General features: G+C 56.8%; 9 protein-coding genes across 9 annotated transcripts; 3 read left to right on the top strand and 6 right to left on the bottom strand.

Moving 5' to 3' along the window:
- Nucleotides 1-2384: 2384 nt before the first annotated feature.
- SCHCODRAFT_02662332 (uncharacterized protein) lies at nucleotides 2385-4525 on the bottom strand (the record flags this gene model as incomplete). Its single annotated transcript, XM_050346506.1, has 4 exons — nucleotides 2385-2472; nucleotides 2820-3160; nucleotides 3208-4258; nucleotides 4311-4525. The coding sequence occupies 4 exons, from the start codon at nucleotides 4523-4525 to the stop codon at nucleotides 2385-2387; spliced, it is 1695 nt and encodes a 564-aa protein (XP_050201941.1).
- A 146-nt stretch (nucleotides 4526-4671) lies between these two features.
- Nucleotides 4672-8913, bottom strand: SCHCODRAFT_02609013 (uncharacterized protein). The gene is made up of 19 exons (XM_050344352.1): nucleotides 8394-8913; nucleotides 8217-8343; nucleotides 8073-8166; nucleotides 7967-8022; nucleotides 7829-7916; nucleotides 7634-7766; nucleotides 7510-7572; nucleotides 7390-7459; nucleotides 7301-7334; nucleotides 7119-7250; nucleotides 6957-7068; nucleotides 6803-6898; nucleotides 6562-6751; nucleotides 5717-6510; nucleotides 5571-5658; nucleotides 5405-5525; nucleotides 5253-5350; nucleotides 5109-5205; nucleotides 4672-5049 (listed from the first exon to the last, which is right to left on the bottom strand). Exons 1-19 carry the CDS (start codon nucleotides 8795-8797, stop codon nucleotides 4793-4795), a joined length of 3054 nt encoding a protein of 1017 aa, XP_050201940.1. The 5' UTR covers nucleotides 8798-8913; the 3' UTR covers nucleotides 4672-4792.
- Nucleotides 8881-11048, top strand: SCHCODRAFT_02527067 (ArfGap-domain-containing protein). The gene is made up of 3 exons (XM_050343519.1): nucleotides 8881-9451; nucleotides 9501-9714; nucleotides 9762-11048. Exons 1-3 carry the CDS (start codon nucleotides 9349-9351, stop codon nucleotides 10663-10665), a joined length of 1221 nt encoding a protein of 406 aa, XP_050201939.1. The 5' UTR covers nucleotides 8881-9348; the 3' UTR covers nucleotides 10666-11048.
- A 418-nt stretch (nucleotides 11049-11466) lies between these two features.
- On the bottom strand, nucleotides 11467-13197 carry SCHCODRAFT_02487914 (kinase-like protein; the record flags this gene model as incomplete). The annotated part of the gene is made up of 6 exons (XM_003038991.1): nucleotides 11467-12039; nucleotides 12089-12214; nucleotides 12264-12362; nucleotides 12416-12673; nucleotides 12724-13037; nucleotides 13086-13197. The coding sequence occupies 6 exons, from the start codon at nucleotides 13195-13197 to the stop codon at nucleotides 11467-11469; spliced, it is 1482 nt and encodes a 493-aa protein (XP_003039037.1).
- A 289-nt stretch (nucleotides 13198-13486) lies between these two features.
- Nucleotides 13487-17602, bottom strand: SCHCODRAFT_02609005 (SAICAR synthase-like protein). The gene is made up of 4 exons (XM_050344351.1): nucleotides 16641-17602; nucleotides 16051-16547; nucleotides 14569-15993; nucleotides 13487-14513 (listed from the first exon to the last, which is right to left on the bottom strand). Exons 1-4 carry the CDS (start codon nucleotides 17473-17475, stop codon nucleotides 13677-13679), a joined length of 3594 nt encoding a protein of 1197 aa, XP_050201938.1. The 5' UTR covers nucleotides 17476-17602; the 3' UTR covers nucleotides 13487-13676.
- A 437-nt stretch (nucleotides 17603-18039) lies between these two features.
- SCHCODRAFT_02609002 (uncharacterized protein) lies at nucleotides 18040-19825 on the bottom strand. The gene is made up of 3 exons (XM_003038993.2): nucleotides 18623-19825; nucleotides 18501-18569; nucleotides 18040-18450 (listed from the first exon to the last, which is right to left on the bottom strand). Exons 1-3 carry the CDS (start codon nucleotides 19619-19621, stop codon nucleotides 18430-18432), a joined length of 1089 nt encoding a protein of 362 aa, XP_003039039.1. The 5' UTR covers nucleotides 19622-19825; the 3' UTR covers nucleotides 18040-18429.
- A 293-nt stretch (nucleotides 19826-20118) lies between these two features.
- On the top strand, nucleotides 20119-20822 carry SCHCODRAFT_02608999 (DNA-directed RNA polymerase I kDa polypeptide). The gene is made up of 6 exons (XM_050344350.1): nucleotides 20119-20197; nucleotides 20246-20350; nucleotides 20400-20515; nucleotides 20570-20626; nucleotides 20677-20715; nucleotides 20766-20822. The coding sequence occupies exons 1-6, from the start codon at nucleotides 20176-20178 to the stop codon at nucleotides 20802-20804; spliced, it is 378 nt and encodes a 125-aa protein (XP_050201937.1). The 5' UTR covers nucleotides 20119-20175; the 3' UTR covers nucleotides 20805-20822.
- Nucleotides 20823-20834: 12 nt separating this feature from the next.
- SCHCODRAFT_02696030 (uncharacterized protein) lies at nucleotides 20835-21178 on the bottom strand (the record flags this gene model as incomplete). Its single annotated transcript, XM_003038994.2, has 3 exons — nucleotides 20835-20940; nucleotides 20990-21102; nucleotides 21155-21178. 3 exons carry the CDS (start codon nucleotides 21176-21178, stop codon nucleotides 20835-20837), a joined length of 243 nt encoding a protein of 80 aa, XP_003039040.2.
- Nucleotides 21179-21249: 71 nt separating this feature from the next.
- On the top strand, nucleotides 21250-22435 carry SCHCODRAFT_02138802 (uncharacterized protein). The gene is made up of 5 exons (XM_050341910.1): nucleotides 21250-21380; nucleotides 21445-21534; nucleotides 21665-22009; nucleotides 22086-22238; nucleotides 22292-22435. The coding sequence occupies exons 2-4, from the start codon at nucleotides 21445-21447 to the stop codon at nucleotides 22194-22196; spliced, it is 546 nt and encodes a 181-aa protein (XP_050201936.1). The 5' UTR covers nucleotides 21250-21380; the 3' UTR covers nucleotides 22197-22238; nucleotides 22292-22435.
- The last annotated feature ends 4253 nt before the right edge of the window (nucleotides 22436-26688 follow it).

Raw genomic sequence — 26688 nt, 5'->3', positions numbered from 1 at the left:
CTCGGAAGAGTGCATACCAAAAGAAATGTATAAGAAAGGTGTTCTTGGAAGGATCCCAAAGTTGTGTTAAAGCCGCTTGGAAGAGGGGGGCAGGGAAAGAGGCAAGAAAGCTTGGGTATATGTGTTCTTAGGTGATTTGGGACCATAGCGCAAGCGTGGGAAAGAAGGGGGATGTCGATGACAACGATGACGCGAACCAGGGGAGTCGGCCGAAGGAATTCGGATCAAAGTCCGGCTCACCCGAAAGTCGTTCTGAAAACCCGGCGGGAAACACATCCCAACAAACGGTGAGATAGTACCTTAGAGTTACTACCCCACCAACGAACACGCACCTCGTACAGCAGGTCATAGGGCATTCCATTCAAGTTGCCTTGTTGCTCTAGATTCCCGCCAACGATCCTCCGCCTTTTGACGCGCTTCTTAGGTGATGGGTCGGGTGGTGTAGCATCCGAAGCGCGTCTCTTCTGCCTGCGTGTTCGCTTATTGGCAGCCATCGCAGTCGAGGATGAGTCGAAAGTAGGCCCGTCGAAGGGGATTTGATAGAATAGAGGGGATGAAGACTGATCTAGATGACGGTTCTGACAGAGCACAGGACGACAACACAACCGCAACATTCAAGCACAGCGTGACCGTGATTCATCGCGTGCGGGTCCGAGCATCGGGATCCCACAATCACATGATGACCTCGTGTTTCCAAAGGGCCAGTCATTCATAGGCGAAGCTTCTAACCCATACGAGTCGGCGTTCGCATCACATTTCTGTCTCGCGTTTGATGGGCTCGTACACTCTCTGAAAGAACAGCGCTGCTAGCAGGCTAGCTGAACCACACCACCCACAACACAACCACACAATATACAACTGAAAGCGTTTCCAGAGAGTGACCGAGTTCGATGTATTTTTATTGCTTGGGGATAGTGCTACGACTTCGAACGTTGCTGTTGGGCTTGTTCGCGGTCCGCGGAGAGCCTCAGACGATCTAGATCGATGCGAGAAAACGCAGACGAGCAGGTGACGCTCAGAACTCCACAAGTTATTCTCAGGTTTTTATCTGATGCTACAAGGGCCTCTTAGGGCACTTCAAGAGCTCAGATAGGTTTATAATGTTGATCCAGCGCTACAAGGGCTTCTTAGGGCACTTCAAGAGCGTGGATGCCGATCTTCTACTGCTCCTTAGCAGCGTCTCAAAGATCCAGATTCCATGACAATTAACGCGCTGCAAACGCGGAACATGTCATTGATGTGTGGTATGGTAGGTGGTATGGTTGGATCTCCTGCCTGGGGGCATGGGGGCAGCCAGGGGGAGTCCCCGAATCGTATGTACAGCTCGGTATATGAGGCGGCGAGATCGCCTCGGCAATCCAGACCGATCGGCATGCCACAAATCCTATCTATGAGTCAAAGTCCAACTTTAGAGGTTTCCACATGCATTTCCTCCTTATCCTTGACGCTTCCTGCTGCGGTTCCTGGCGGTAGAGCGGCTGACTTGTAGGGTGTCCTGCTGCGCTGCGATGCCGAGCGCATTTCCATGCTTGTAGATGAGTACCAAGAGGGGCAGTGCCTTCTTGGGTTCCACCGCTCTCCTCGAGCTCGATGCGGCTCAGAGGCCTGCGCGGTGAGGAGCACGCGTTCTGGACTGATGATACGCAGTGAACGATGCCCTTGCCGAGGCGTGCACAGCGTATCGGCGACGACAATCGGTTCGAGTCATGTTCGGTGCGGCCCGATCATGTGATCGCGGGCCGAAGTCACGTGAATGTCACGCCCATGGTTCGAGTCCCGCTGTGGCGAGTCTCTGCGTGTCTCCGCATGACAATGTAGGGTAAGGGCGACCTGTCCGAGCCCCAAACAATAGACGACGATATGAATTGCAGTAGAGGCAATCCGACTGAAGGCTGTGGCACGCTAGTACACCTACCACAAGGATGATGCCCGCCAAAGGACTCGCAGGATGTCATCCTCAACGCGCAGATTGGTCGTCAGGCGCTGAGGAGCTCGCCGCTATCCCTGGACAGTCGGTGCAGATGGATGAGACCGCTCGATCATCTGATTGTAAGGTTGGGAAGCGTAATCTCCCGCCTTTGTAGTCATAAAATACCCCCAACGCGCCTGTTGTACAGTCACGACGTCGGTGCGGTATATATGGATCCGCCCATCTAGGCTAGACTGATACGTGCTTATTACGCATTTATATGTGATTTCCGCGTTTTTCAGCCGTCAGGCGTATCATGTTGCAAGAGGTCGCATTCCAACTTCTCATGCCAGGCTATCCTTGTGCAGTACGGGTCAACCGATTAGTACGTACATTGGCAGCCTAGTGAACATAGGTTGTAGAGTAGAGCTACTGTATGTAGGAACTGTCCTCATTGGGAGATTCTAGCATCCGATCAGTATGCTGCCTCAACGTGGGCCCGAAGATATTGCTGGCCACTGTCGTCCCGGTAAACATTGTACATTTTCCAATGACGGAAAAGTCTAGGAACGCCGCGGCGGTAAGGCAGCTAATACATAGATGTGGGTAGCCATACGTCGCGCAGCTCGGGCCACTGCGAGGCTGCGTGTACTTTGCGCGGGAGAGGAAGGGTAGATAGAGCAATATTGAAAGGTGCCTATGACTAGGTATAGACGACAAGGGAACAAAGAAGTCGAGCATACAACGACGGTCTGATAGGTAGATTTCATGATCAAGAGTCTGCATGATGAATGCTATGCCTGTAATCAGTCCTATGCTGCATGACGCGCAGGAAATTGCTCACGGTATGGCGTGTCTAGACCTGGGACGCATGTATCTCTGGCCACAGTCATCCCTGTATACACCGTACACTTTCCAGTGTCGGAAAAGTCTGGGAACGCGGGAGCGGTAGGGAAACTGATACACAGATGTGGGTAGCCACACGTCGCGTAGCTCAGGCCACCGAGAGGTAAGGTCAGTTGGTGGTCTCGTATCGACATGCTTACTTTGGCTGCCGACATCATCTCCAAAGAGCGCTGATTTGACATCTCCCATGAGTATTCCCGCCCGTGCCTTCTGATCCGGCGTTTCGTAGACTTCCCTTTCGCCCGGGTACCCCTTCCAGTCTTCTGCATCAAGCACTCTTCGGAAAGTGCTCAAACGCAGGGACCGTAGGTACGAGAGCGAGCTCAGGGCGCGGGCACACAAAGCCTTGACGTTCGTGAGTGGACGCGAGGGTGAGCCAGCCAACAACATACCAATTTGGTCGTATCCCAGATACTTCCGGGGCCAATCTCGTCGTGAAGCTCGAGAACCTCCAGAAGGGGAAATAAGTCTGCGATGCGGGTCCAGAGGCGCGTATCGTCCACATCGCGGAAGGAGATGCGCAGAGTTCGGAGCTCTGGCGCTGATACGGCCGATAGTGCGTGCATGAGACCTGCGGGCCTCAATACACCATCCATAGGATATGGTGGAGGCTGAATCTCCCAGCCCTCGGTTGCGAGGGTAGCGCATTGGACGTGGGGATAATTAAGGAGAGAGAGCGTCCGTAACGTGGATGGCAAGTATTTATACACCCCATCGGTCGCGAAAGGATTGTACAGCTCGAACTCCTCAATGGCGGGCATGGATGATCTAGAAGGGAGGGGCGGGTCGTCCGGTGGCCAGATGGTCCATTGGACGTGAGGATATAGATCCGAGCGTTGACAGCGAACACGCAAGACGCGGAGCTGCGGGGCAGCACAGACCAGCGTACCTAGGTGTACTGCTTCGTGCGCTGACGCGGGTGTTTTGAGTCGTGGGTCGTTGAGCGGGGTCTGCGGGTCATGCATTCGGATTCTGGTTATGACCAACTCGCGGAGCGACGACCAGGTATAGGCGACCGCGAAGGGCAAACTGAGCGCTTCGGCGCCAACTTCAAGGTGCTCAATCTGCCCGACATCGAGTTGGTGGAGGAGAGTCGCGAAGGGGAAGCGCGTGCCCCGCATCCTGGATGTACATTCGTCGGGCGCAAACCCGCTACCTGCACCTTCAGTTTGCGAGCAGAAGTGGAGGACGCGCGGATGAGTGACAAGAGGGGGGAACGCGTCCAGTTCTTCGAAGTTGATGGGGTCCGCCCTTTGGTACATTGTGGAGCATAGAAATCTGAGGTCAAGCGTATGAAGACGCGGTGTGTTGTTGACGATGTAGCTAATGCAGGTGCTGATGAAGGTGGCGCAAAAGTGGACAGATTCTATGTTGCTGAGATTGTGGTGGGTGAGGTACTTGTAGAGGTCGCAATCATCGTCGTCGATCTGGACATATAGGTGCCTTCGATAGAGTTTTATGAGAAACAGTTCCTTTTTTGGTATTGGAGTCGCACCGGATTGTGTCCCAAACTGACTCAGGGGGCTCGTGAATGGGCAAGTCATTCTTCCAAGGACATGTACAGAACAGAATTGGGCGAAGTAGCCAGCGCAGTTGACGGCATGTTGAGGAGAGGGACAACGAATCCTTTGGCGACAAGAGATCTGTGATCTGGAACACAATGTCGACCTGAGTCTGGAGAGGAGACAGTGATGGGCTTTGTGGCGACATCGCAGGGAGTTGCAGGCCCGATGGCCATAAGTAACACGACTCAACTTGTGATGGAAGCTTGACTGAAGTCCCAAGATGGAAGGATGTCGAAATGAAGCCATGCCCGGAGCACACATGGACCCACAATGGCAGAACTACAGGGTCCTTCGCCCTTTGCGTGGATGTAACTTCATGAAAATTTCATTCAATACCTACTTCTGATTCAGTCTTAGGAACACGGCAATAACTGGATATAGGCAGAACAGTGTAAGAGGTATCATCCATCATCTACCAAGCCTGCCGATCCTCCCCCTTGGGGTTGTTCACGTCCACACTTCCAACGCCCCCTTCGTATATACCGGTCTGCTGCAGAGCAAGTGAGGGTATGCGGAGGTCTTCGGGCTCGCCACCAAGGCTCCAGAGCGATACGGCCAAAGTGTTTGAACCACGGTAGTTGAGGATGCCCTCATGGACGGGGAAGGCTGTTTGAGGACCCATATTCGCCACGCGCTTGCCCATTTGCCAGCCGTTGACGTATAGTTGGGCTACGGAAAGGACATGGAAGTTGAGCAGGTGAGCTATACAGCTTGGATGATACACTTACCTCTGTAATTACCGGTCACGTTCGGGAAGACGAAGGATAAGGGAAGGTCGTGTCCCTCCGGGATGCTGAGGTCGAAGGAGGTGCGGAACCAGGATACCTTCAAAAAGATCAGTACATGAGAGGATTTGAAAGAAAGCGGATCACTCCGGGCTGCCCGACGCCATCCCACGGGCTTCTCGCTTCCCATTCTGAGTCGTCATATCCAGGGAGGTGGAAGCCCACGCGCTCGCCATAAAGGCCACCTACATATCATCCGTAAAAGTGAGGTTGATACACGAGTTGGATGATGCGCGCACCCTCATTGAAGATCCTCCTCGTCTTGTCGGGGTAGTCTTCGCCGCCGAAGTTACCTTGCACCTTCCAATGCGTGAATTGATCCACACTTGAGTCGTCGTCGCTTCCAAGGAGATAGTAGCCCTAAGAGAGCTTAGCAAAGTCCAAGCCGGTACGACAGTCGCGTACTTCAATGCCTCGCGGCGATTGTATGTCGCGCTGGCGGCCACCGGGGGTGCAGCAAACGACCTCGCCGGCGAGATAGAAACCCATGTGGCTGTATCGAAGGGCCCGGTCAGTCGCATGTACTCATGCCTACACACAGAAACGCGCACTCTTGAAGGACTGTGATAACGTTGTCGCCGTCTCTAAGTGCACCTTCCGGGAACGCCCACGAAACGTTCGTCGTCGCGATCGTGCCATTGCCTTCCGTCGCGCCCAAAAACACGTCGTTCACCCACCCCGCCGCTGCGAAGTTGAAACCGCCTGAGATGGACAGGTTCACCGCCGCCTGCCCGCTGTTATTGAAATGTCCGCGCCACAGAATGTTGCCCAGGTGGAAGCCGTAATCGGAAGCGACGCCGAGCTTCCACGGACCACCGTAGTACTGCGGGAACGTGCTGGTGGTTTCGGTGTGGTCGGCGGCGGTCCATTGGCTGTCGTCGTAGGTGGCTTGAATCTCGGGGAGTGAGTCGGCGTGCTTCCAGGTGAGGGTGTTGAGGTCGGGGATTTGAGGTGTCATAGTAGGCCCGGAGAGTGTGGCGGTCAGAGCACCCCAGGCGGTGCGGGTGGATTGGACGGTCTCTCCGTTCCATGTCACGGCCTGAACGTTGGCTGGGGCAATAACGGTGAGGGGCGTCTCGCTCTCGAGGTCCCCAACGAGCGTGAGTGTGGCGCCATCGTCTTGAAGTGCCGCGGTGCGGACAAGGTAGGGGCCTGCAACAAGAGCCGGCGTACTTGCTCCAAAGTGGACGTACGACGCGTAGTCGCCTTCGCCAGCAACAGTTGGCTGCCAGAAGCTCTTCGCATGCTCGTAGTCTGCGACGACGACCAAGATGGACGTGCGATCGCCTATGAGGCGGACGGGAGTGATGCCGCTCGGCGTCTGGAAGTTGACAATGGCTGCGCTCTGGAACGGATGTCGATATAAACGCTGCCGATGATCATATAAGTAACTTACCGAGGTAATCTTCGTCGTTGCATCAAGCTCGGTGTCCAAAGATACTGTTTCCGTCGTCGCGAAAGCCAGTTCGACGGTCTCTCCTACATCCGCATACACCACTAGGATGTCAGTCTCGTCGATGACCGTGCTGGTCAAGATATGCGCTGTCGAGTACGAGAGAGCTGCACCACCGATAATGAGATCCTTGCTGGTCAAACACATTAGCTGATCCGCATCCAAGGGTTTAAGACAGACTTACACTATGATACGTGAGTCCTGCCCATTGAGCGTCAGCTTTCCGTCAAGCTGAGGTAGCGTGAGGTCCTCTGCGTAGAGCTTGTAGCTCTGGAGATCGCTGTAGGAGATGAGGGTCAGTATGCGCGTTGATTGACCGTTCTTCGCACGAGACTCACGTCCACGTCACATTTGCCTGTCGCGTAATGAAGAAGCTGGCGCCCGTGTCAGGGTTCTTTAGCCAGGTGGCGAAAACGCCCGCCGGGTTTGTCGTCAAAGCGGTGTCGTTCGCTGCACAAAGATAAGATACTACGTCGCGAGCAGTATGCTCGCGCGCTCACTGACGAAGTAAGTCTTGTAGAGGTCGGGCATGGAGCGCAGGAAGAGAGACTGTAGCTTGAGTTCGGAGTACTTGTCGGTTAGCTGTCGGCTCTCGGTGACGGCGGCGCCGACGTCGTAGCTGGTGTAAGTAGCTGGGGAAGGCGTCATCAAAATGACTTGCATGAGGAGACTGTAAATGTACCAGGGTATGCAAGCTGTCCCCAATTTGTTCCACCCTGTAAATGAACGGTTCAAGTCAGTGACACAAACATTCGTTCGCTCGAGACGTACGTAGAACATGTAGAAGTTCTCTGCTGTGACGCCGCTTGCCCAGAGCTGGTGGTACAGAACGCGCTCGTATCTTCAGAAGTGTCAGCGAGGCAGTACTACAGGGCGAAATTGCCCACGTACTCAGGCCCGATAACTTCTCTGCACTTCGCGTAGCCGATGCCCGATCCCCACTTATCGTATTGCCTTCGGATAGAGTCAGCTTCAGTCGTTTCTCCCACGCAGCGCATAGGAACCCGGCACGCACCCGCCCTGGAATTCCGGGAACATGAACGGCGTATCCGGCATCACATCTTCATGGTACGTTCGCCATGCCGCGGGGCCCTTAGCCCAGCCAGCCGCAGCTGCCGGCCACGAAGGGTCTCCTACGCACGTCCAGCCTGTGTGAAGGGGGAGGTCTCGGTTAGAGGGCAAGGGGCAGAAGTACCGGTGGCAAGAGCACCATTGGGGTAGGCGTCGATGCCGTAGATGTTAGTTTCATTGACGATGTTCTTGTACATGCCGGGGTCGTTAACCATGGTGGGAATGAGCTGAAAAGACGTTTGTTCGACGGTGAAGAGTGAGAGGGGGAAGGACTAACGATACCCTCTTCGCGGTAGACATCTTGAAGCTCGAGCACGTATTCATTCTGGCCAGCTGCAAGGACGATCTATGCTTGAACACTCGGTTGCACCATATTCACTTACGGCCATTGTAAAACTCGTTCTCGACTTGCGCTAGGATGATGGGACCTCCCTCGGTGATTTGATCCTTCGCAATGAGCTGCGCGGACGCGCGAATCTGAGCGAGCCGGTCGAATTCAATGCCGCGGTTGCAAACTTGAGACGTACATAATCCTGCCAGGCATCGTGAAAGTAGGTATCATTGCTTCGTAGTTCGCCGTTGTACGCGTTCCATTCGGGATCTCCGGGGAGGGTGGTGACCCAACCCGGTATACCACCGCCAGAGGTCTCTGCACTATACCCTCGTCAGAAGCTCGCTTAGTAGTTGATGAGGGGCTGACTCACTTGATGTACGGCCCTGGACGCGCAATGACCCAAAGTCCTGCCTCCTTCGCGTAGTCGAATAGCGGCTGTATGTCATTGATGCCCGTGAAGTCGATGACGCCCTTCTTCGGATTCGTGAGTGCCCAGTGAAAGTAAATCGAGATGCAGTTCAGCCCCGCCGCCTTCGCCTTCTGAACGATGTCTTTCCAGAGTCCGGGCACAGGCAGGCGCCAGGTGTGCACCTCCCCGGACTGGATGAACACGCGCTGCGGCGCATCTTGCGAGCCAGCCTGGACGGAGAAGGAGTACCCGTCCCATGAGATCTGAGAGGTATAGCCATCGTCAGTGCGCGGGGAGAGGACGCGCGCGGATGGGAGGTGGAGTGCAAGGACCGCTGGCAAGAGAAGGAGCCAAGGGAGCAACATGGTCGCGTCCGTGAGTCCCGAACTCGGACTCGGGCAGAGAAGAGCATGGCATCGTCTTATACTCACCGGAACGCGTCGCGAATGCCGATCATGGTCGAGGAGAAGGGTCAGCTGAACGCGAAAGGACGAGCCTACGTCAGGGCCAAGGCGGGCCGGCTTCCTGGATTTGAAGGTCGTCGCGGGCTATAGGACATATCGAACGCGTCCACAGCTTCGGAAGGTGCCCAGGAGAGCTTCGTGAAATGATATCTCCCGCCAGTTTCTCCGCCCATCGGTCCTTCGTCTCGTGGGGACGCGTCCAGCTGACCGGCATTCATCTGGATGCAGTCTGAATTCGTGCCTGGGTAAGGCGGGAAAGAGATGGTATATGGCGTTCAGATATGGAGAATACGGCTATAGACTGATATTTTGAAGACACGACGGATGGCGCATTTTGAGCACGGCGGTCAGAGAGAAGGAAGAAACATCACGTGGGAAATACAATGCCTTCCTTACTGGGACGGCGACGTGGGCAGAGGCACGATGTGTGCACATCGTTGTCGTAAACCACGATGTCGCGACAGGACAAGGCGACGACGGAGCGCCATGCGCGGATGTTGCGGGAGCTCGTGAAGCGCCCGGAGAATAAAGTCTGCGCGGATTGTAAACGAAATGGTGAGTGCATGTCGCGCTGAGTCGAGAGGTGCATGTACTGATGATGCAGATCCTCGTTGGGCGTCGTGGAACGTGGGCGTCTTTCTCTGCATCCGCTGCTCGGGAATCCACCGTGCGATGGGGACTCATATCAGCAAAGTGAAGTCGGTCGACCTCGACATATGGACGCCGGAGCAGATGGCTTCAATCCAGAAGTGGGGAAATCGGAGAGCGAATGCATACTGGGAAGCCCATCTCAAGCAGGGGCACGTTCCGCCTGAGCAGTATGTGTTCATGCTCTGTTTTGGTATGCGTTCTGACGTATCTCAAGCAAAATGGAATCCTTCATCCGCTCAAAGTACGAGTCTCGTCGTTGGGCGATGGATGGCCCGCCGCCTGCCGATCCCTCTGTCTTTGACGGCGACGCCCCAGCGCAATCCTCATCTCCTGCGCCCGTACCCGCCGCTTCCCCTCCGCCCGCTGCCTCCGCGGCCACTCCTCGCATTCCCGCTGCTGGCGCACCTCGTGCATCCGTCACGCGTCAACCCCAAGCCCACCAATTGCTATCCGCCGCCCACACCAATACGCCTAGAGCCAGAGCGACACCACCGCCAGCTACTGCTGCTGCCGCACCCGCAGCGGCCCCTGCGGCCCCGAAGCCTGCTGACGACCTCTTCTCCCTCGACTTCCACAACCCGAGCCCTGCGCAGAGCCCACCACCTGACGCAGCGCAGGCGCAGGCGCCGAAGAAGGATGTTAAGCAGGACATCCTGTCGCTCTTCTCTGCCGCTCCTGCACAACCAGTCCCTGTTCAGCCCCTCTACAACCAATTCGCGGCGCCGGGTGCTAGCGCTGCACCAGTGGCGGCAAACCCCTGGGGCGCTCCTGCTCCACAGGTTGCACCGAGCGCTGGAATGCAACAAGGCGGGGCAGGGATATGGGGCGCAGCGCCGAGTGGCGGGATGGGTGCGCCGTGGGGTGCTCCGGCAGCTCCTGCTCAGCCGGCGTGGGGCGCGGCGCCGGCGGCTCAGCCTAACGTCTGGGGAGCACCTTCGCCGGTACAGCAGCAGCCCGCTCCTGGGCTACTGGACAACAGCGCGTCTGTTTGGGGAAGTGCCGCGCCTGCTGCTCCAGCGGCCGCTGACCCCTTCGGCGCATTTGGTGGCTCGACGGCGTCTTCTGCGCAGCCCAAGAAGGACGATGCGTTCGGTGATCTATGGGGTAGCTTCAAGTAGATGGGATTGTATTCCCTATCCTTCTGTGCACACACAACTATCTGTTGTACACCTTGATCTGTGTCGTTCATGTCAGCCATTGCCGGCATTCCCATATGTCTATCGCCGTCTCCTTCGAGGTTGGAAGTAGAGTATCACTATCATCCAGGTAATGACCGACTGAACCGTTTACGAAGGGATGAATATGGGCCAACTCAGTGAAATATGATCCTCGCGCGAATCCAATAGCCAGTGGTCGATCCTCCCACAACTCTTCCCCCCATTTTTACTGATGACCGAGTCATTGGTGTTATGCGTATGGTCGAGACGCGACGCGATGTGTATCCGTTAGTGTGATTCTCGACCTTGACCGTCATGCATCTATGTTCATGTCCAGGAAATTCACAGCGCAGGAAGGCTGATGCTCTCCCTCTTACTCTTCGACGAAGGAATGTTGAATCGTATCGAATCATGATTCTAGCGTCGATGACCGCAGACGGCGGGCTCTCGAGCTCGACAAGGGTACTTTCGTCAAGTCTAAATATCCTCCGCGGCAAACGCGTCAGACAGGAACCATTGACCGCCTTTACTTGCTCTCTCTCGACTCACGATGTGCTTTGTCCATTTTAACACTGAACTGTATCAATTATCCGGCATATTATACAACGCTTGTTCAGACAACATCCCAGTCGCTGCTCCAAGAGAACTAGAATTTACGGTACGAAAAACACGATCACGGCTGCGTGTACACAGCGATATGCATACGAAAGCAACTTGCACTCCACAAAACGACAAGTCCATCTCACGAACAACATGGTGACCTTAGAAGATCGTCGAAAGCGTACCCTCCTCCCTTCCTCCAGTAAAGTTGGCTCCGGGTCCATTCTTCCCGAACGTGAAGCCGACCCAGACACCGCGCGGTGCGGACTCTTCTCGCTCCTTTACTGCATCCACATTCCGCTGCTTCTCCTTCACCTCCGCGTACTTCGCCATATCGTCCAAGTTCGTGAAGTCGTCGTAGTAGCCCGTGTCGATCTCCGAGTCCAGCGCGGGCACGAATGGCGCCTCGACCGCGCGCAGGTCCTCCCAGTACACGCCAGCGAAGAAGGGATGCTCGGTGACCTGCGAGAGTTGCGAGTAGCGCACGGAGGCGTGCGATATGAGGCGCGTGACAGCGTCCCAGGCGATGTCGGAGAGGTTGAAGATGAGGTCCTCGGGCTTATCGTACTCGGGGCGGCGGAGGACCTTGGTCCAGTTCTTGAGGTTGGTCCAGGTCTCTTCGGGAGTGCTGCCGCTGAAGGGCGGGAAGCCCGCGAGGAACTCGAAGAGGATGCAGCCGAGGGACCAGTAATCGACGGAATACGAGTAGGGCTTTCCCCGAAGGACTTCGGGCGCCTGGCATCGCGTCAACATCAAGTGGTCAGAATGAACGCAGTCTGCATACCATATAGTCCGGCGAGCCGACGATGGAGTCCGCGTACCGGGGCTCAGCCTGCCGGATGGAGCGATAGATAGATCGCCTTTCCATCGTTGAGCGCTGGACGAGTTTGTTGTCCTTCACTTGATCGAGCTATCTCATGATCAGTAGGAATATCATAGAGCGAGGTCTGTTCACGTACCTTGACTTTCATAGACTCAATGCGCTTCGGGTTGAGCGCGCCCGTCGCCAAACCGAAGTCAGTGAGCTTTACATGGCCTGTCGCGTCGACAAGGAAGTTCTACGCGTAGGTGGCGTGAGAAGAGGCACCACATGCCTGCATGACAAGCGTACCTCTGGCTTCAAGTCGCGATGAAGGTAACCGAGCTTGTGCAGTTCGTTCACTCCCATGAACATCTCGCTAATGTAGAAGCGGGCGTGCTCCTCCTTCAGTACACCGGAGTTGTTGAGGAGTGTGCGAAAGTCACCACCGGGGACGTATTCCATGGCGAGGTAAACAAACTGCGGATCTTGGAAGGCGTAGAGAAGTCGTACTAGCCACGGAGTCTTTGTGGCGGTGAGGATATCGCGTTCGACGAGGACGTGGCGAACCTGAGCGATGATCAGTATCTTCAAGGCGGAGAGCCTGTAGGCTGACGCACCTCGTCCATCTTGAAGAGCGTGCTCTTGCGCATCTTCTTGAGCGCGCACACCTCGGATGTCTCTCGCCGTCTGGCAATGTACACCTCTCCATACCCACCCTGCCCGATCTGTGCAATGATGTGGAACTGGTCGAGCTTGAGTTTTGTGCGTCGTCGGCGAAGCAGCACGCGCTCTCTCCCGCAATACGATTTGAACTCTTTCGTGTACTCGGCGCCCTTCACGCCGCGCTCCGCGGTATCGGCATCGAACTTGGCGCGGCGCTCCTTGCGCGCGGCGAGGTAGCCCAGGTTTTGGAAGTAGTAGTCCAAGAAATCTGGCATGGATCAGTACAGATAGGCATACAACACGCAACGCGACGCACAAAGCTGGGCGACCGTGGCCTTCCGTTTGACCTCCGGGCTTTGGAGTAGCTCGCGCTCCCATAGCTTAAAGCCAGGTGCCTTCGACGTCGGTGCACCCCGCGCAGTCTCCATGTGTACGTCGTCTACACTGGGAAAGCCACGAGCAGTCTCCATCCGTATATCCATGTCTTTCATGCGTTTCGTGAGGTCTTTGGCCGTGTCCATGTGTATGTCGCGGTACAAGTCAGAGTTGGGCGGCAGGCCGGAGATCGCTTTCGGCTTGGTGGCCTCGCGCGCGGGAGCACCCGCTGCCATGGCGGATGGCGGTGTAGAGATGGTGGCAGATGAATCGAGATCAGTGTAATATACGCGCTTGACGCGAAGTCGAACTATTTCTCACGTGCACCCTCGCCACACCGTTTCGTTTCTCACTTCTGGCGGGTGAGAATTCCCTAATGTTCCCCTTGCATTCAATGGTCATTACATGCCTGTCTAAACTATGCGGATGCGAGCGATAGATAGAAATGAATAGATGCAAGCTTCGACAGAAACCGAGACAGGAAAGCACTACAGCACAGAACACAGAAAAAGCAGTCCGCAAAGACGATCCACTACGTCGAGATGCATCCCAGATCCTCGCCCCCTTCCGGGCTCCCAAACAACTCCTCGAAGATCTCCTTCCCATCCGTAGCCAAAGGCGGGAGCTGGCGTGAGACTGCCATCGGATCGTCGCGAGATACCTTGATACGATGAATACGCTCGTCATAGTATATCTGCTCCAGCGACTCCGCAATGCTCTTCAGCCCGAAAAGGAACCCTCTGTCAGGCTGGTCGGGGTAGTGTGGCGGGAAACGGGCATAGATAAGCCCCGTTTGAGGGTCGATCTCTGCCTGATACCCACTGCTACTCGAGGTCACCTCCAACGGCACGCACTTGTGGTTGTCATTGGGATGTGGCAGCCAGTCGTGACCTGTTGTTGTATGCGCGAAGTCGACGATTCTCACGTTGATCTCGCCACGCTTGCGCCGGCGATTCGACCGCGCCGCGACGGGCCCGACAAGTAAGTCCTCACTGTGTGACCGTCGCAGTAAGGGCTTCTCTTCCTTTTGCCGGTCCGTGCGCACCCGCGATTGCCGCTCCAGAGACTCGCCACGCTTGCTACGCGAAGAGGGATTTTCAAGAGCGGAGGCGCGGAAGACCTCTTGCGACTCGCGATCGCCATCGTAGATGAGCAGCAGGCTGCATCCGTAGAAGCGATAACCCTTCAGCCGACTGATGATCCGCGCAAGGTTATATACCTTCTGCAGCAGCGTCGGAATTTGGTGTGCAAGCAAGCGTTCGCCGTCCCACAGAAAGGAGGCGAGAACAGGGCGGAAGTCCTCCGCCTTGAGCTCGCGGCCACGATATTTGTCTTGCGTGACGTACGACTGCGTCTTGTGGTTCCACACCTGGAAAGAAGTGAAGTTTGGTTGAAGCCTTTAAAGAAGTATATGAAGCGCTCACCTGCATGCCACATACACGTACGCCCAGCGTTTTGCTCGTCGTGCGCTCGCACTTCTTGCGCTGCGACTTCTTCTTGGCGATGGTGGCATCCATGCCGTACTGGCGGGTGCCCATCTTGAGGTCCATCACGCAAGGGTGCTTTAACCGTCCCGTCAAATCCTCCATAAGGATGAAGTGGTTTTGGCGAGTAACCGATGCGCTTTCGCCTGACTCCGGGATGTGGGCTTCTGGCAAGGACCGCGAAGACGGTTGGGGACGGTGACACTGAGTCTGCTGCAGGAGGCGAGAGGGTGAGACGTCGAGTGAGCGAGATCGACTCCTCTTCCTTCCCAAAGACGGCGACAGCGCAAAGCTGTTGGACGCGGGCTGCTCGGGGTCGTACTCCATGTCGAAGACGTCCATCACGGGTTCGTTGTCCCGATGCTCGCGCGCCAATGCCTCCATCTTCGCAGGGGTGGCGATGACAGATTCGCTCTGCACCCGACGGATAGGCACGTCCTGTGTCTGCTCGTCCATAGGACGAGGAGGTTCGGCGTGACTGAGCACCTTCCCGCGCCTCGCCCTCCCGCCAGATGCGTCACTGTCGTCGCCACCGTGCACATATTCGTCCTCGGTGCGGGTACCCAACGCCAGGCGACCGCCTGTCCGTCGCCGCATTCGACGGAAGATGGTACTGAAGACGTGGTCTTTCAGCCGGGTGTTCACCATGGTCGAGCCGGTGCCGTTGAACGGAGTAGGCGCAGCTGAGTTGAATGGACGGAACTGGGGGCGGATGGGAGCATCCTCATCTGAGATGGCCATGCGATGTTTGGCGCTCGCATCGTCCGTGTATCGCCCAGGCAGGGAGCGAACTTGCGTGCTGGGCGAGTTGGCGGGGGTAGGAGCCTCCATCTCAGCAGAGACAAAGGGCGGGTACCGTGATAAGGGACTCGAGCGAGGGAGGGCATTGCAGGAGGGACCGTTAAGGTCGGGACTGGAGGCAGTACCGACGCTCAAGTGCGCACGCTTAAACCGCCGGTCGAAGATCCGCGGCGGCGCGTTCGCGTTGGATTGAGATAGTGATCGAGTCCGTCCGCCGCGTAGCATCCATTCCGGGATGATGTGTCGGTTGTGATCTAGCATCACCTCAGGCATCTCCGTCTCCTCTGTGTCCGACTCGTTCCCGTCGTCCTCGTCTTGTGAGGCAACTGATGAGAATCGCGGGGATGATCGAGGCACTTCGGTGGCAGCTTTGAGTAATGACGGACGTGCCGCCGCCGATGTAGGTGGTGACTTCGGGGAGTCCGGTGATGGAGATTGGTGCTGCTTGGGTACACGCCTATACGAGACGAGCATAACGCCAAGATATCGCGGGATGAAGTCCAATAAAGGTGGAGCCTCGCGCTCGACCGATTCGTAGAATAAGTTTTCGCGGGACACAAGAGGCTGAAAGGGAAAGTCACGAGTCAGCATCAATCAACGTAAACGGCCCAAAGGACGGACCTTGCAGACAGCACGCTTCGTGAACTTGTAGATGGCGCTATGACCACCGACCTGGTTCCGAAAGGGCCGCAAGGGGATGTGCGGGAGGTTCTCCTGTGAGAGATCGAGCTCGACATCGAAGACATCGTCTTCGCCATGATCGCCATGACGTGGACTTGGTCCGTCGGTGTGAGACTGGAAAGTCGAGAAACCATGGAGTTCGGAGGCGGGCAGGAGGGGGGAGGGAGCATCATGGGCTGGTGATATGTCGGGACCAGAGGTAATGGACGCGGAGGTAACGGACTGGGACGAGCCCCATGCCGAGTCGTCATCCGAATCGAACGGCGACTGCACTGTTGGCGAGTCGGTGGGGGAGGACGGCTGCTCGGGTAGAGTGATCGACCTCGACTGTCGCTGCAATGCGGGGCGTGCGGAAGGTAGGCGCGGCCGTCGTTCACGACTGAACTCGGGGGATGGGGCCTTGTGCTTGTGTTCTCGAGGCGGAGAGCGCGAGGGTGCTGGAGACAGAGGGTAAGCATGCGACCATGGAAGAGGCGAAGAATGGCTCTTGTCATCCTTCGGCCCTTCCCAGATGTCGAAACTGCCATCACCTCGTTCTCGCGGGCGTCCTCTGGTGGAGACGAGGACGTCCTCACGCCACTGCGCAACGTCCTGGCTGCTGCTGTTACGGTGGCCGCTCGTGCGCTCCTTCCGCTCCTCGTGGTCATCCTCCTCCCGAGTACTCTCCCGTGTGCGAGTTCGCTGAAGCCCGTTGTAGCTCTTCTCGCGACGAACCGCTGCGGCCTCGCGCTCGGGCCAGTCCGAACGCTTGACGAATTGGAACTTGGCGACGTCTGTCTTGCTCGACGACGGGGTGCGACGATGGAAGGCGGTCGCTTCGGCCGTAGCCTCGGCCTGAACGTCCGCCTGCGCGCCATCGGTCTCACGAAAGAGACTGAGATTGGCGGCAACCTTGCGCCCAATGCCGGACGAGGGGTGCGGGGGCTGAGATGTGTCCTTCTCCGCAGACGAAGAGCTTGCGGAGCTGGCAGACGGCGATCTGTGGAACGGGATGCGCGAGCCGCTGGAGGGGGCGCCTATGGTGAATTTCTTGTGGCCGAGTGCGGGCGTACTCGCGGAGGGGGGCAGAGTGAGTGCTCTACCCGAATGCGTGCGCGACATGGTGGGGCGCGCGCCACCCCTGGGCGTCGTGCGCTCAGTGATGTACCCGTCGGATTCACCGGTGCTGTCGGTAGCGCGCCGTCCAGTGCGGCGCGGGGTGACGGGCCAAGCAGCTGCAAGATGCTTGTCGAAGGCATTGCCCTTGGTCGGACTGATGTCTGCAAGGCTTGGGGAGGAGAGAGCGGTGACAGTGCCTGAGCTGGGTGGAGAGAGGGGGAAGCGATATGGTTGCTTGTGGCTTCTGACGTCGATGGCCGACGCCATGAATGGGGGCGGGGTGTGGTGAGCGGTAGGCTTGGGGTCGGTAATTGTGGCAAGAATGTCCTGCGCAACTGGCGGTCAAGGAGAGAGCGGCGGCGGCGAACGCTCTCTTGTGAATGACAATGACCGCTTTGGATAAAAGAGTGATTTCATTCCTCCACGTGCGTTCCGTAGCTTAGACCCGATCACGGGAACTACCGCGCAGCCTCCGACCGTCCTTCTTCCGGGGTCGCTCAGGACATGAACTCACTCTGGACGCCGCGAACGTGCATCGTAGCTTGCTCCTTGATGCTACGCTAGACGCGCACCCTGGCATGTTGCTGGGGCACGCTCAGCCTCCCCCACAAACGTTCGTTTTACGTACGAGGATAGCCCGCCAAACCCACGCATTGCGACCCCCTTCCTGGCTAGCCCGATTCCGATGTGCTGTCGTCAGTATTACATGCGCTGGTACTCTATAGAACCCGCGCGTCGGTAACTTGCCTTGGCTGGACCATATGTGGTCAAGACTGGTCTTCTAATAAAGTTTATCTGCCGCCAGGCCAAGACAGTGGCACGGTTCACGGATAGGCGGTCATGAAGCAATACCCATTGCCACCAGCAGAGAGATACACGCCCGGACAATAAATAATGACAGGCACTATGCTACACTGATTAGGAAGAGCGTCGAGTAAGGGTCGTGAATAGACGCGTTGGCAAAAAGAGGAAGTAGTAAAGGGGGAAAAGTCCATTCGCGCAGCGGGCTTGCTCCCGATAAATTTGATACGTAAAAGGAGGGTTAGAAGGGGTGTCCACTGCCCTCGGATGGATAAGATCCAGCTAGGCGCGAGTGGCCATAGATATGACAAGTCAGGGACCTGCTCAGCAGCGTCATCGAGAAGCAGAGAAGGAAAGTGGGGCGAGCAGCATGCCGCGGAATGTCCGATATTAAGGAGGAAGCGTCTGGCGTCCTGGCGTCTAGTAGGTTAAACGTGCACACTGAGAGATAGGTCAGATACGGAACGACTAGCGTAAATGATGACGCTCACTTTCGACAGTCTCCGACACTCAAACACCTGAAAAGACTTGCGCTTGAGAATGTGGTCGTTCGTATTTTCCTACGCTCTGCGTGAGCTGGTTCGACAGCAGGATGTAGCAGAGGTACACTGACGGGAGTCACCAAATCGTTTGCCGACTGTTCCGAACTTTGCGAGCTCGAAAGTGAGCCCGCTTCCGAAGCCGCGGAAGCAGGGGCCACGCCGTAACTGCTATACCATGTCGTCCCCCTTGGCGAGCAGATCAGGTCTCCAAAAGACGATGTTGTTGAAGACAGCGTCATCACGGAAGTGAGCGCTGACGTTGGGGACGGATAGTCTGTCTCCGACTTGTAATCTTGTGCAGAGTTGATCGAGTACCCCGCGAACAAGGAAGCGCCCTCCCAAGCGTCCTCAACCACATCGACAGGCACATCCGCACGCGGACGGTCCGTGGCTGGAGGCGCACGTATCGTTGCGTGCGACAAGGGCGCCGTGGATCGCTCGCCAGGATCGCTCACGCACGAGACGATTTCCTCAACGCTGAACGACGGCGATATGTCGACGGACAATCGTGGCGCTGCGCTCCTGCTGCCAATCGGCACCACCGCTTCACCTCGAAGCGCTACAGGCTGCCTGTTGTATGGCGCCTCATCTTCGCGACGGAAGTCGGAGATCGTAGCTGACTTCTTGTGCGTACGCCACATATGGCGGCGCCCTGGGGAGCCAGTGGACAGTAGCACAGTGACGAACTCGTCGTCAAGGGGTAAACCGCTCGCAGGGATCACGCATTTGAGCGCGGGGCGGCGCCGCAAAAGGGGAGGGGATGTGATCTGCGGCTGGGCAACGGCAGAGCAGGCAGGGGGAGGTGCTTGCAATTGAGCGGAGGTGGACGATGAGGGCGAGGCGGAGGTGTCGATGATGGGGAGCGGGTTGATAGAAATCTGGCTCTGCGGGCAGTTGGCGGCCTTGGTAATGTCGACGGAGAGTCGGAGCGTGCGCGCGCGGGCGTGGGCATGGTGCGTGGGGGAGTAGGCGGCGCGCGTGCTATGGGCAGAGCGGCGCGTCCGAAGGTTTGCGATGCGGATGGTGTCGAAGACGGTGTTGAATTGAGCGGGTGAGAGGGGGGAAGTCATGATGCCAGGTTCCGATGCGAGGATTTGCGGCGCGGGCGTCAAAGAGATGTGAAAGGGGAGAGTAGGTGTACGTCAATGAACGTGAATACAAGGGTACAGAGATGTCTAGGAAAGCTGGCGCGCAGCGCTGGCCGGTCGTAAAAGCAGGGGAACGAAGAAGTATGTGGAAGGTCTGGTGGGAAGGGAAGCAGGTGTGAGAGGCAGCGCCGGCGCTTATATACGATCGGCTAGCGGCTGATGGAAGGATTGGCAAACAAGGGCAATTTGGAAAGCTTACCTTATGTGGCAGAGAACAAGAGCGCAGACTACTCATGATTCATGGAACTTCGATTAGACAACGATGAGATCCGAGCTGGCTATTGTGTTCCGCATGAGCGGGGAAGCAGTCAGACCGAAGGCTCGCGTCACCGGCCAGCGCACCCTCGTTATCCGGCCCGTATGTCCGAAGTTCGATCGTGCTCGAGCACTTATGATCACCCCTAGCCCGCTTGGCCTCTCGTATATCCACCTCCTTCCCTCACATATCCCCTTGCCTTCAGATTGAATACGCTAAAATGATCAAGGCAGAGAAGATCGGTGCGCGGGCAACATGCTGTATGTGTGTACTCTACTGAGTATTGGCAGGTTCCCTACTATTCTGCCCCTTCTGCGGGACGCTTCTCAACATTCCTCGAGATGGCGAACGCGTAGTCGAATGCGAGCAGTGCGGACATGAAGAGCCTGCAACTTGTGAATGACCCACCTCGATCGTACTTGCTCAAATTGACTGGGTTTCCAGCGTATGAAGACATCGAAATTACGACAAGGTCACATCCAGACGCATTCCCGTCCGCGCTCAGACAGAAGCGGAAAACACAGACAAAACATCATGAAACCGGGGATCAGGGTACTCTGGTGCGTATATGGACAACTCGTATAGGGCGGTTGGTCTAACCTACGTACACTCAGGTCGCGGAGAAATGTCCAAATTGCGCTCATATGCAAGCGTACTCGAAGGAGATGCAGGCATGTATCGTGACTTTGGGAAAAGGGAGTTTGCTCAACCCAGATCGAAGCTCCGAAGCGCGGACGAGGGGTCCACGATTTTCTATACGGTGCGTAAAGCGACGTGCGCGTTCGGTCGCCGAATTAATCCGTTGCAAAGTGCGCGTCTTGCAAGCACGGGTGGCGGGTCAACAACTAGAACTGGACCAAGGTCGATTCTCTGGTCGGATTACACATATACTCCAACAGTGCAGAAGAGGGCGACGACGCCAAACCCGCCCAGCACGCTTGCCAGGGACGCCGCAGTCATTTCCAGCGGTACATTCTTTGGCATACTGCCGTGGTGGTTAGCGCATGTGTATGTTGTCAGAGCTGGGCACGCACGTAGAAAACCAGAATGTCAGAGCGAACGTTGAGCCCAAGAGAATGAATGCCAGGTACGGGAGCAGAGAGACCGGAATGGATGGCTGAAAAGCCGGGAGGTTCCTATGAAGAGCCTAGGGAGGATCGTCAGAGGAAGTAGCTGACACCAAGATGACGGAGGCGTACCTGTATGGATTCGTACTCCCCCATGGCAGCAGGACGGAACGCGACTTTGTGGCGCTGCTACGTAGGCCGTCGTCGTGCGTTGCCGCTGACGTAACGACATCGTGGGAAATTCCTTGTCATATCAAGGCCACGACGCAACCCGTCCTCCTTGCTCTCGACGACCACCAGCCCATTTTCCATCCACGACCTTTCCCGACGCCAATCATCGTGAGTGTCGGTGCTTGCGGTCTCCTTCCCCTACCGTCCCAGAGGCTCAACGTTCGCTGATATCTCTTTTTTCCCATATGCAGATGTCTGCCACCGACAAGCTCCAGCAGCACCCCGCCGTCCAGCAGGCGCAGGTCAAGGCTCAGTACTACCTTGGCCAGCTCGACAAGGAGGTGCGTATCGCTGTTTTTGGCGACGTGGGATGCGCGAGGCGCGCCGCATAGCATTTTTTCTCGCTATCGCGTGCTGCGCGCCTCGTCATCCGGCACGCGGAAGGCGCTCTTTTTCTGACTCGTGTTGCAGTTGACGAAGTATCCCGTCTTGAACTCGCTTGAGGCGCGTTCCCAAGTTCCAAAAACGTATATCGTCATCGGCAGCGTTACCCTCCTCGCCGCTCTGCACCTCATCAACAGCCTTGCGGCGCCGGTATCGAACCTGGTCGGCTGGGCCCTCCCCGCGTACCTCTCCTTCAAGGCGATCGAGAGCCCGAGCGCGCAGGACGACATCCAGTGGCTGACGTACTGGGTCGTGTTCGGCTTCTTCACGTTCACCGAGAGCTTCGCTCTGCGCGTCGTCCTCTACTACTTCCCGTGGTACTTCGCCTTCAAGACCCTCTTCATCATCTGGCTTCAGCTTCCCTACTTCCGGGTACGTATCTCTTTCTTCCCGCTATTCAGGCTCTCCCTATGCCCACTGCACCATGCTGATTTTGTGTGATTTGCAGGGTGCCCAGACCACCTACATCACGTTCCTCAAGCCTCTGCTCGCGCAGATCAGCTCCTCTCGCGTCGTTGCCCCGACGTCGCCCGAGACCACCTCGGCTGCCGCTGAGTAAATAGCTGGCGTGTAGGTGCGGACCGACGAGGATATACGACGGGTAGCTTAGGGGTTTGGTCATCACACGTGGAATCTCACTCAAGCCCTGTTAAGGAGATCGTTGGTCATGTACTTGTGTCTTGTTCGCCGTTTTCACTTCATGCGTACCTATCCTTGCCTATTCACGTTACCTGGTTCATAGAACGAACATTTACTTTCACGTGTCAGTTTCGTAATGATCATGACTTCAGAGACATGTGCGTAGCTGTGACCAGACTTGTGTGTACAGTGCAACACCACTTCTCGACTGCCTCTGTGGGTGGGACCATCATTTCTGACCAAAAAGCACAAGGTATTTGCCCCTGCAGCTGGGGACCTTGGGAGCTATCACTGTGCACCCAAAGTCGGGTTAAAGTAATCCTGGGACAACCCGCTTACCAAGTGAAATTGTGGATGCCAAGTCAGCCGGGTGCTTTTTGGGTGGTAGCTACCCGACGACAACCTGCAGATTTGCACCTGTTTTGTACGGGTGATTGCATCCATGCGTATCTTGGGTGGTCGTGCACTGTGGACTATACGTGCATATTACAACCTTCCGCTGTACAAGACTTGGTCGTTACGCATAAGAGCTGATATTTATTCATCCTAATCATCAAATTCGGGGGAGTTCACCTCGTCAGTTCTTGTCAGAAGTAGGGTATAGAGGGGTGAGTCTGCCTCCTCCCATGGGTGGATGGTTTGTCTCGTGTCCCCGCTTTTTGTCCGCCTTCCTATTCTGGAGAACTTTCCCACGCCGCTCCAGGGGTGTCCGTATTTATCCTTAGAGCCTGTACAGTGACCGCCGTTCCGCATGCAAAACTGATGCGAAACGGCGTACCTTGCGAAACCACACCGATACGCCGGCCAAGGGGCACGTGGTTCCGGCGATCACGCCGCCACGTGATCCCTCCGGATCCCGAGCGACAATCGCTGCGCGGGCAAGGCGAACGCTGACCAGCAGCCCTCTCCTGTCAGCTCAACAGTACATAAAACTGTTACCAGCTGTATTTAAATTCCATGCTATGCTAGTATATAGGTGTTCTCTTTTGCTGCTGATTTTTCAAGTTGCCACAAACTCGAGACACCAATCTGTCAAATGCAGCGTCTATGCCCTGCCTCGAGGCAAGTCCGAATTCGTGCTTTTCGTCTTTCTTCCGTATCCAATGCCTGGGAAGGCGCAGCTCACTCGAGATAAGCACGCGGCAGAGCGCCGTGGAGAAGACAAGGAGTTGAAGAATGCCTTGTGGACTGCGGAGGAGGAGGATTTCACGAGCTAAAGAAGCGCAGGACGCGCAAGACTAAAGTACAGTCAGTAAATAGTATGAGTATAGTAAGTGAGATAACATACCCTCAGTCTTCCTGCTAGTGGAATAGTGACTGAGGGAAAAGAGATGTACGATAAGGATAAATACGGACGCCCCCGGAGCGGCGTGGGAAAGTTCTTCCCGAATAGGAAGGCGGACCAAAAGCGTGGACGCGAGGCAAACCGTCCACCCATGGGAGGAGGCAGACTCGCCCCTCTATACCCTACTTTTGACACTCCCACTCGAGTCTGGCCGTAAACCCATACCTTGGCAGAACTTGAGATGCTTCTCATGAGGTAGTGCCTTGGTAAAGATGTCTGCAACCATCTCGTCCGTGGGGTACCAGAGGACAACGCACTCGCCGGTGGCAACCAGCCCATCGCGGATGTAGTGGTACTTCCGCTGGATGTGCTTGGTCCAAGCCCGGAACTGAGCATCCTGGCTGAGGATGATGGCCGCACGGTTGTCGCACCTAAGCTCGGTGGCACCGGCCTGCGGACGTCCCAACTCCTCAAAGAATGAGCGGAGCCACGCCAAGTGCTGGCCAGCATTAGCTAGACCAATGTACTCCGACTTGGTAGATGAGAGAGAGACCATGGACTGTCGCTTGCTTGACCAACCAATGGCACCCCGACTTGAGATGAACACAAAGCCGGAGGTAGACTTGGACGTGTCATTGCATCCGCCCCAGTCAGCGTCGGTGTAGCCATGGAAGTCGAGGTCCATGCCAGCGTCAGCGCTGTTGTAGACTAGGCACCAGTCGCGCGTCTTCTTGAGGTACCGGAGGACGCGCTTGGCCAGTTCCCAATGGCAGGCCTTGGGGGCGGCGCTATAGCAGCCAAGAACCCCCACCACATAGGCCGTATCCGGTCGGGTGCCCATCATCCCGTACATGAGCGAGCCCACTACGCTCTGGTAGGAGACGACGGGACCTCCGGGGACCAAGGCCATATGAGTGCACACCTCGTTGTCGTTAGGGTCATCAGCGGAGATGCGAGTACTTGTGGACATGGGGGTGCTGACGCCCGTGCAGTCCGACATGCCATACCGCTCAAGCACGGTGTCGATGTACTTCCTCTGGGAGAGGGAGATTGTGCACTTGCCCGGGTGCCGGATGATCTCGATGCCCAGGAGGTACTTGGCGGGACCCAAGTCGCGCATCTTGAAGGAGGCGGTGAGCTTCTTCTTGATGCTGTCCATGAAAGGACGCGAGGTAGCGGCGAGGAGTAGGTCGTCAACGTAGACGACGAGGAAGCAGACCTGCTTACCGTCCCGGAAGACGTAGAGGCAAGTCTCCGAGTTGAGGCGCACAAACCCGAGCTTGTCAAGCTTGTTGTGGAGCGTCTGATTCCACGTGCGACCGGCCTGCTTGAGGCTGTAGACCGACTTCTTGAGTCGCCAGCAGTAGCCCTCCCGGATGTCCACACCAGTCGGGGGAAGCATGTAGAGCGTCTGTAGCAGCTCACCATTGAGGTAGGCGGTGTTCACGTCCATCTGGTCTGTGTAGAGGCCGAGGCGGACGGCAAGGGCAAGGATGATGCGGATGGACTCCAGGCTTGCGACGGGCGCAAAGGTGTCCTGGTAGTCGACTCCTTCCTGCTGAGTGAAGCCGCGTGCCACGATGCGCACCTTGTACCGCTCAATGTTCCCTTGAGCATCCTCCTTCAAAGAGAAGACATGCTTGGAGGTAATCGGCTTGACGCCCTCCGGGATGGGTACCTCCTTGTAGACGTCGTTCAGCTTGAAGCTGTTCAACTCCTCCGACTGCGCGTCCAACCACTTGTCCCGCTCTGGACTCGCCATGGCCTGCTTCCAGGTGGTGGGAATCTTCCGCGCGCCGCTGCTCGACCGACCACCAGATGCTGCGCCCGCGAAGAGTTCGTCATTGAGAAAAGCAAAGTTCACAGACTCGCCCTCTTCGTCAGGTTGACCTGGGGGATCCCCACCCCCCTGGGTAGGCGCTGGTGCAGGTTCTGGTTCAGGAGCTGGTGCGGGAGGCGGAGGAGGAGCTTCTGCCTGAGGCGGCTGCTCTCGACGTCGGCGATTTTCCTCGAGTTGCTGCTCGCGCATGCGGATGTTCGCTTCGCGCTGCTTCCGCTGCTGGGCGGACACCTTCCGGTGGTTTTCCTGCCGCTCCCGAGCGTTGATGTAGCCCTGGTCCTTGTGCGGGTTTGCTATTTGCTCTTCTGGCTTGCGAAGACCAGGGTGGCGCGATAGACCAGCAGTGGGGGCAGGAGCCGGCGGTGGCGTGGCTGGTGGCAGAGATCGGCGCGGTATGCGCGTCTTAGGTGGGCGCGGAGGAGGCGGTGGCCCGTCCGAGTCAGGTGAGGGCAGGCGATTATCTCCCACTGGCTCTGGCGTGGGTGGACGAGGTGCTCCCACTGACCCGGCTGCAGGTGGCTGGGCCGGCGCATCGTCATCGTCATCGTCCTCCCTGTCACTGCCCGCACCTGGTGCAGGAGTGTCCTTGGGCGGCAGACGGAAGTACTTGCCAAAGTCCTCCCACTGCTCGGCAGACACATTGTCTTCGCCCGCGCACATCTCGACAGGAGAGGGGGAGGTGTCGTCGAACTTGACGTGCCGGGAGATGATGACCTTCCGAGTGGCGATCTCGAGGAGCTTGTATGCCTTTGTGCCCTCAGACCAAGCGTAGCCTATGAGGATGCACCGGCGGGCGCGGTCGGCGAACTTGCCCTTCCGCTTCTTCTTTGGGATGAGCGGGTAGGCGGGGCAACCGAAGGGGTGCAGGGCGTGGACGTCAATAGGGCACTTGACCTTGCGCATGCGGTTGATGGGCAGTTCTCCCTTCTGGCGGCTAGCGGGCGACAGATTGATCATATTGGTAGCGTACTCCATCGCGTACATCCAGTACTTTCAGGGAAGCTTGGCCGTGCAGAGGTTAGCGATCGCCCGGGTGACCAGCGTCTGGTTCATACGCTCCGCTATGCCGTTCTGCTCAGGTGTGTAGGGCGCCGTCGTCTCGTGGATGATACCGCGTCGCCGGAACTCGGCCTCCATCTTGTTCGAGCAGAACTCGCCACCGCCGTCTGTGCCGGTGAACTCAACCCAGCCGGGGAGCCACTCCCACTGCTCGATAGAGTCGCGGTGCTGATGCTCCATGTCAATGTGCCACTGACGGAGCTTCTTGTAGACCTCCGACTTCTTCTT

This window comes from Schizophyllum commune (genome assembly GCF_000143185.2).
Source record: "Schizophyllum commune H4-8 unplaced genomic scaffold SCHCOscaffold_2, whole genome shotgun sequence".
Lineage (NCBI taxonomy): Eukaryota > Fungi > Basidiomycota > Agaricomycetes > Agaricales > Schizophyllaceae > Schizophyllum > Schizophyllum commune.
The sequence above is the reverse complement of the archived record's forward strand: the minus strand, read 5'-3'. Positions and strand labels throughout refer to the sequence as shown.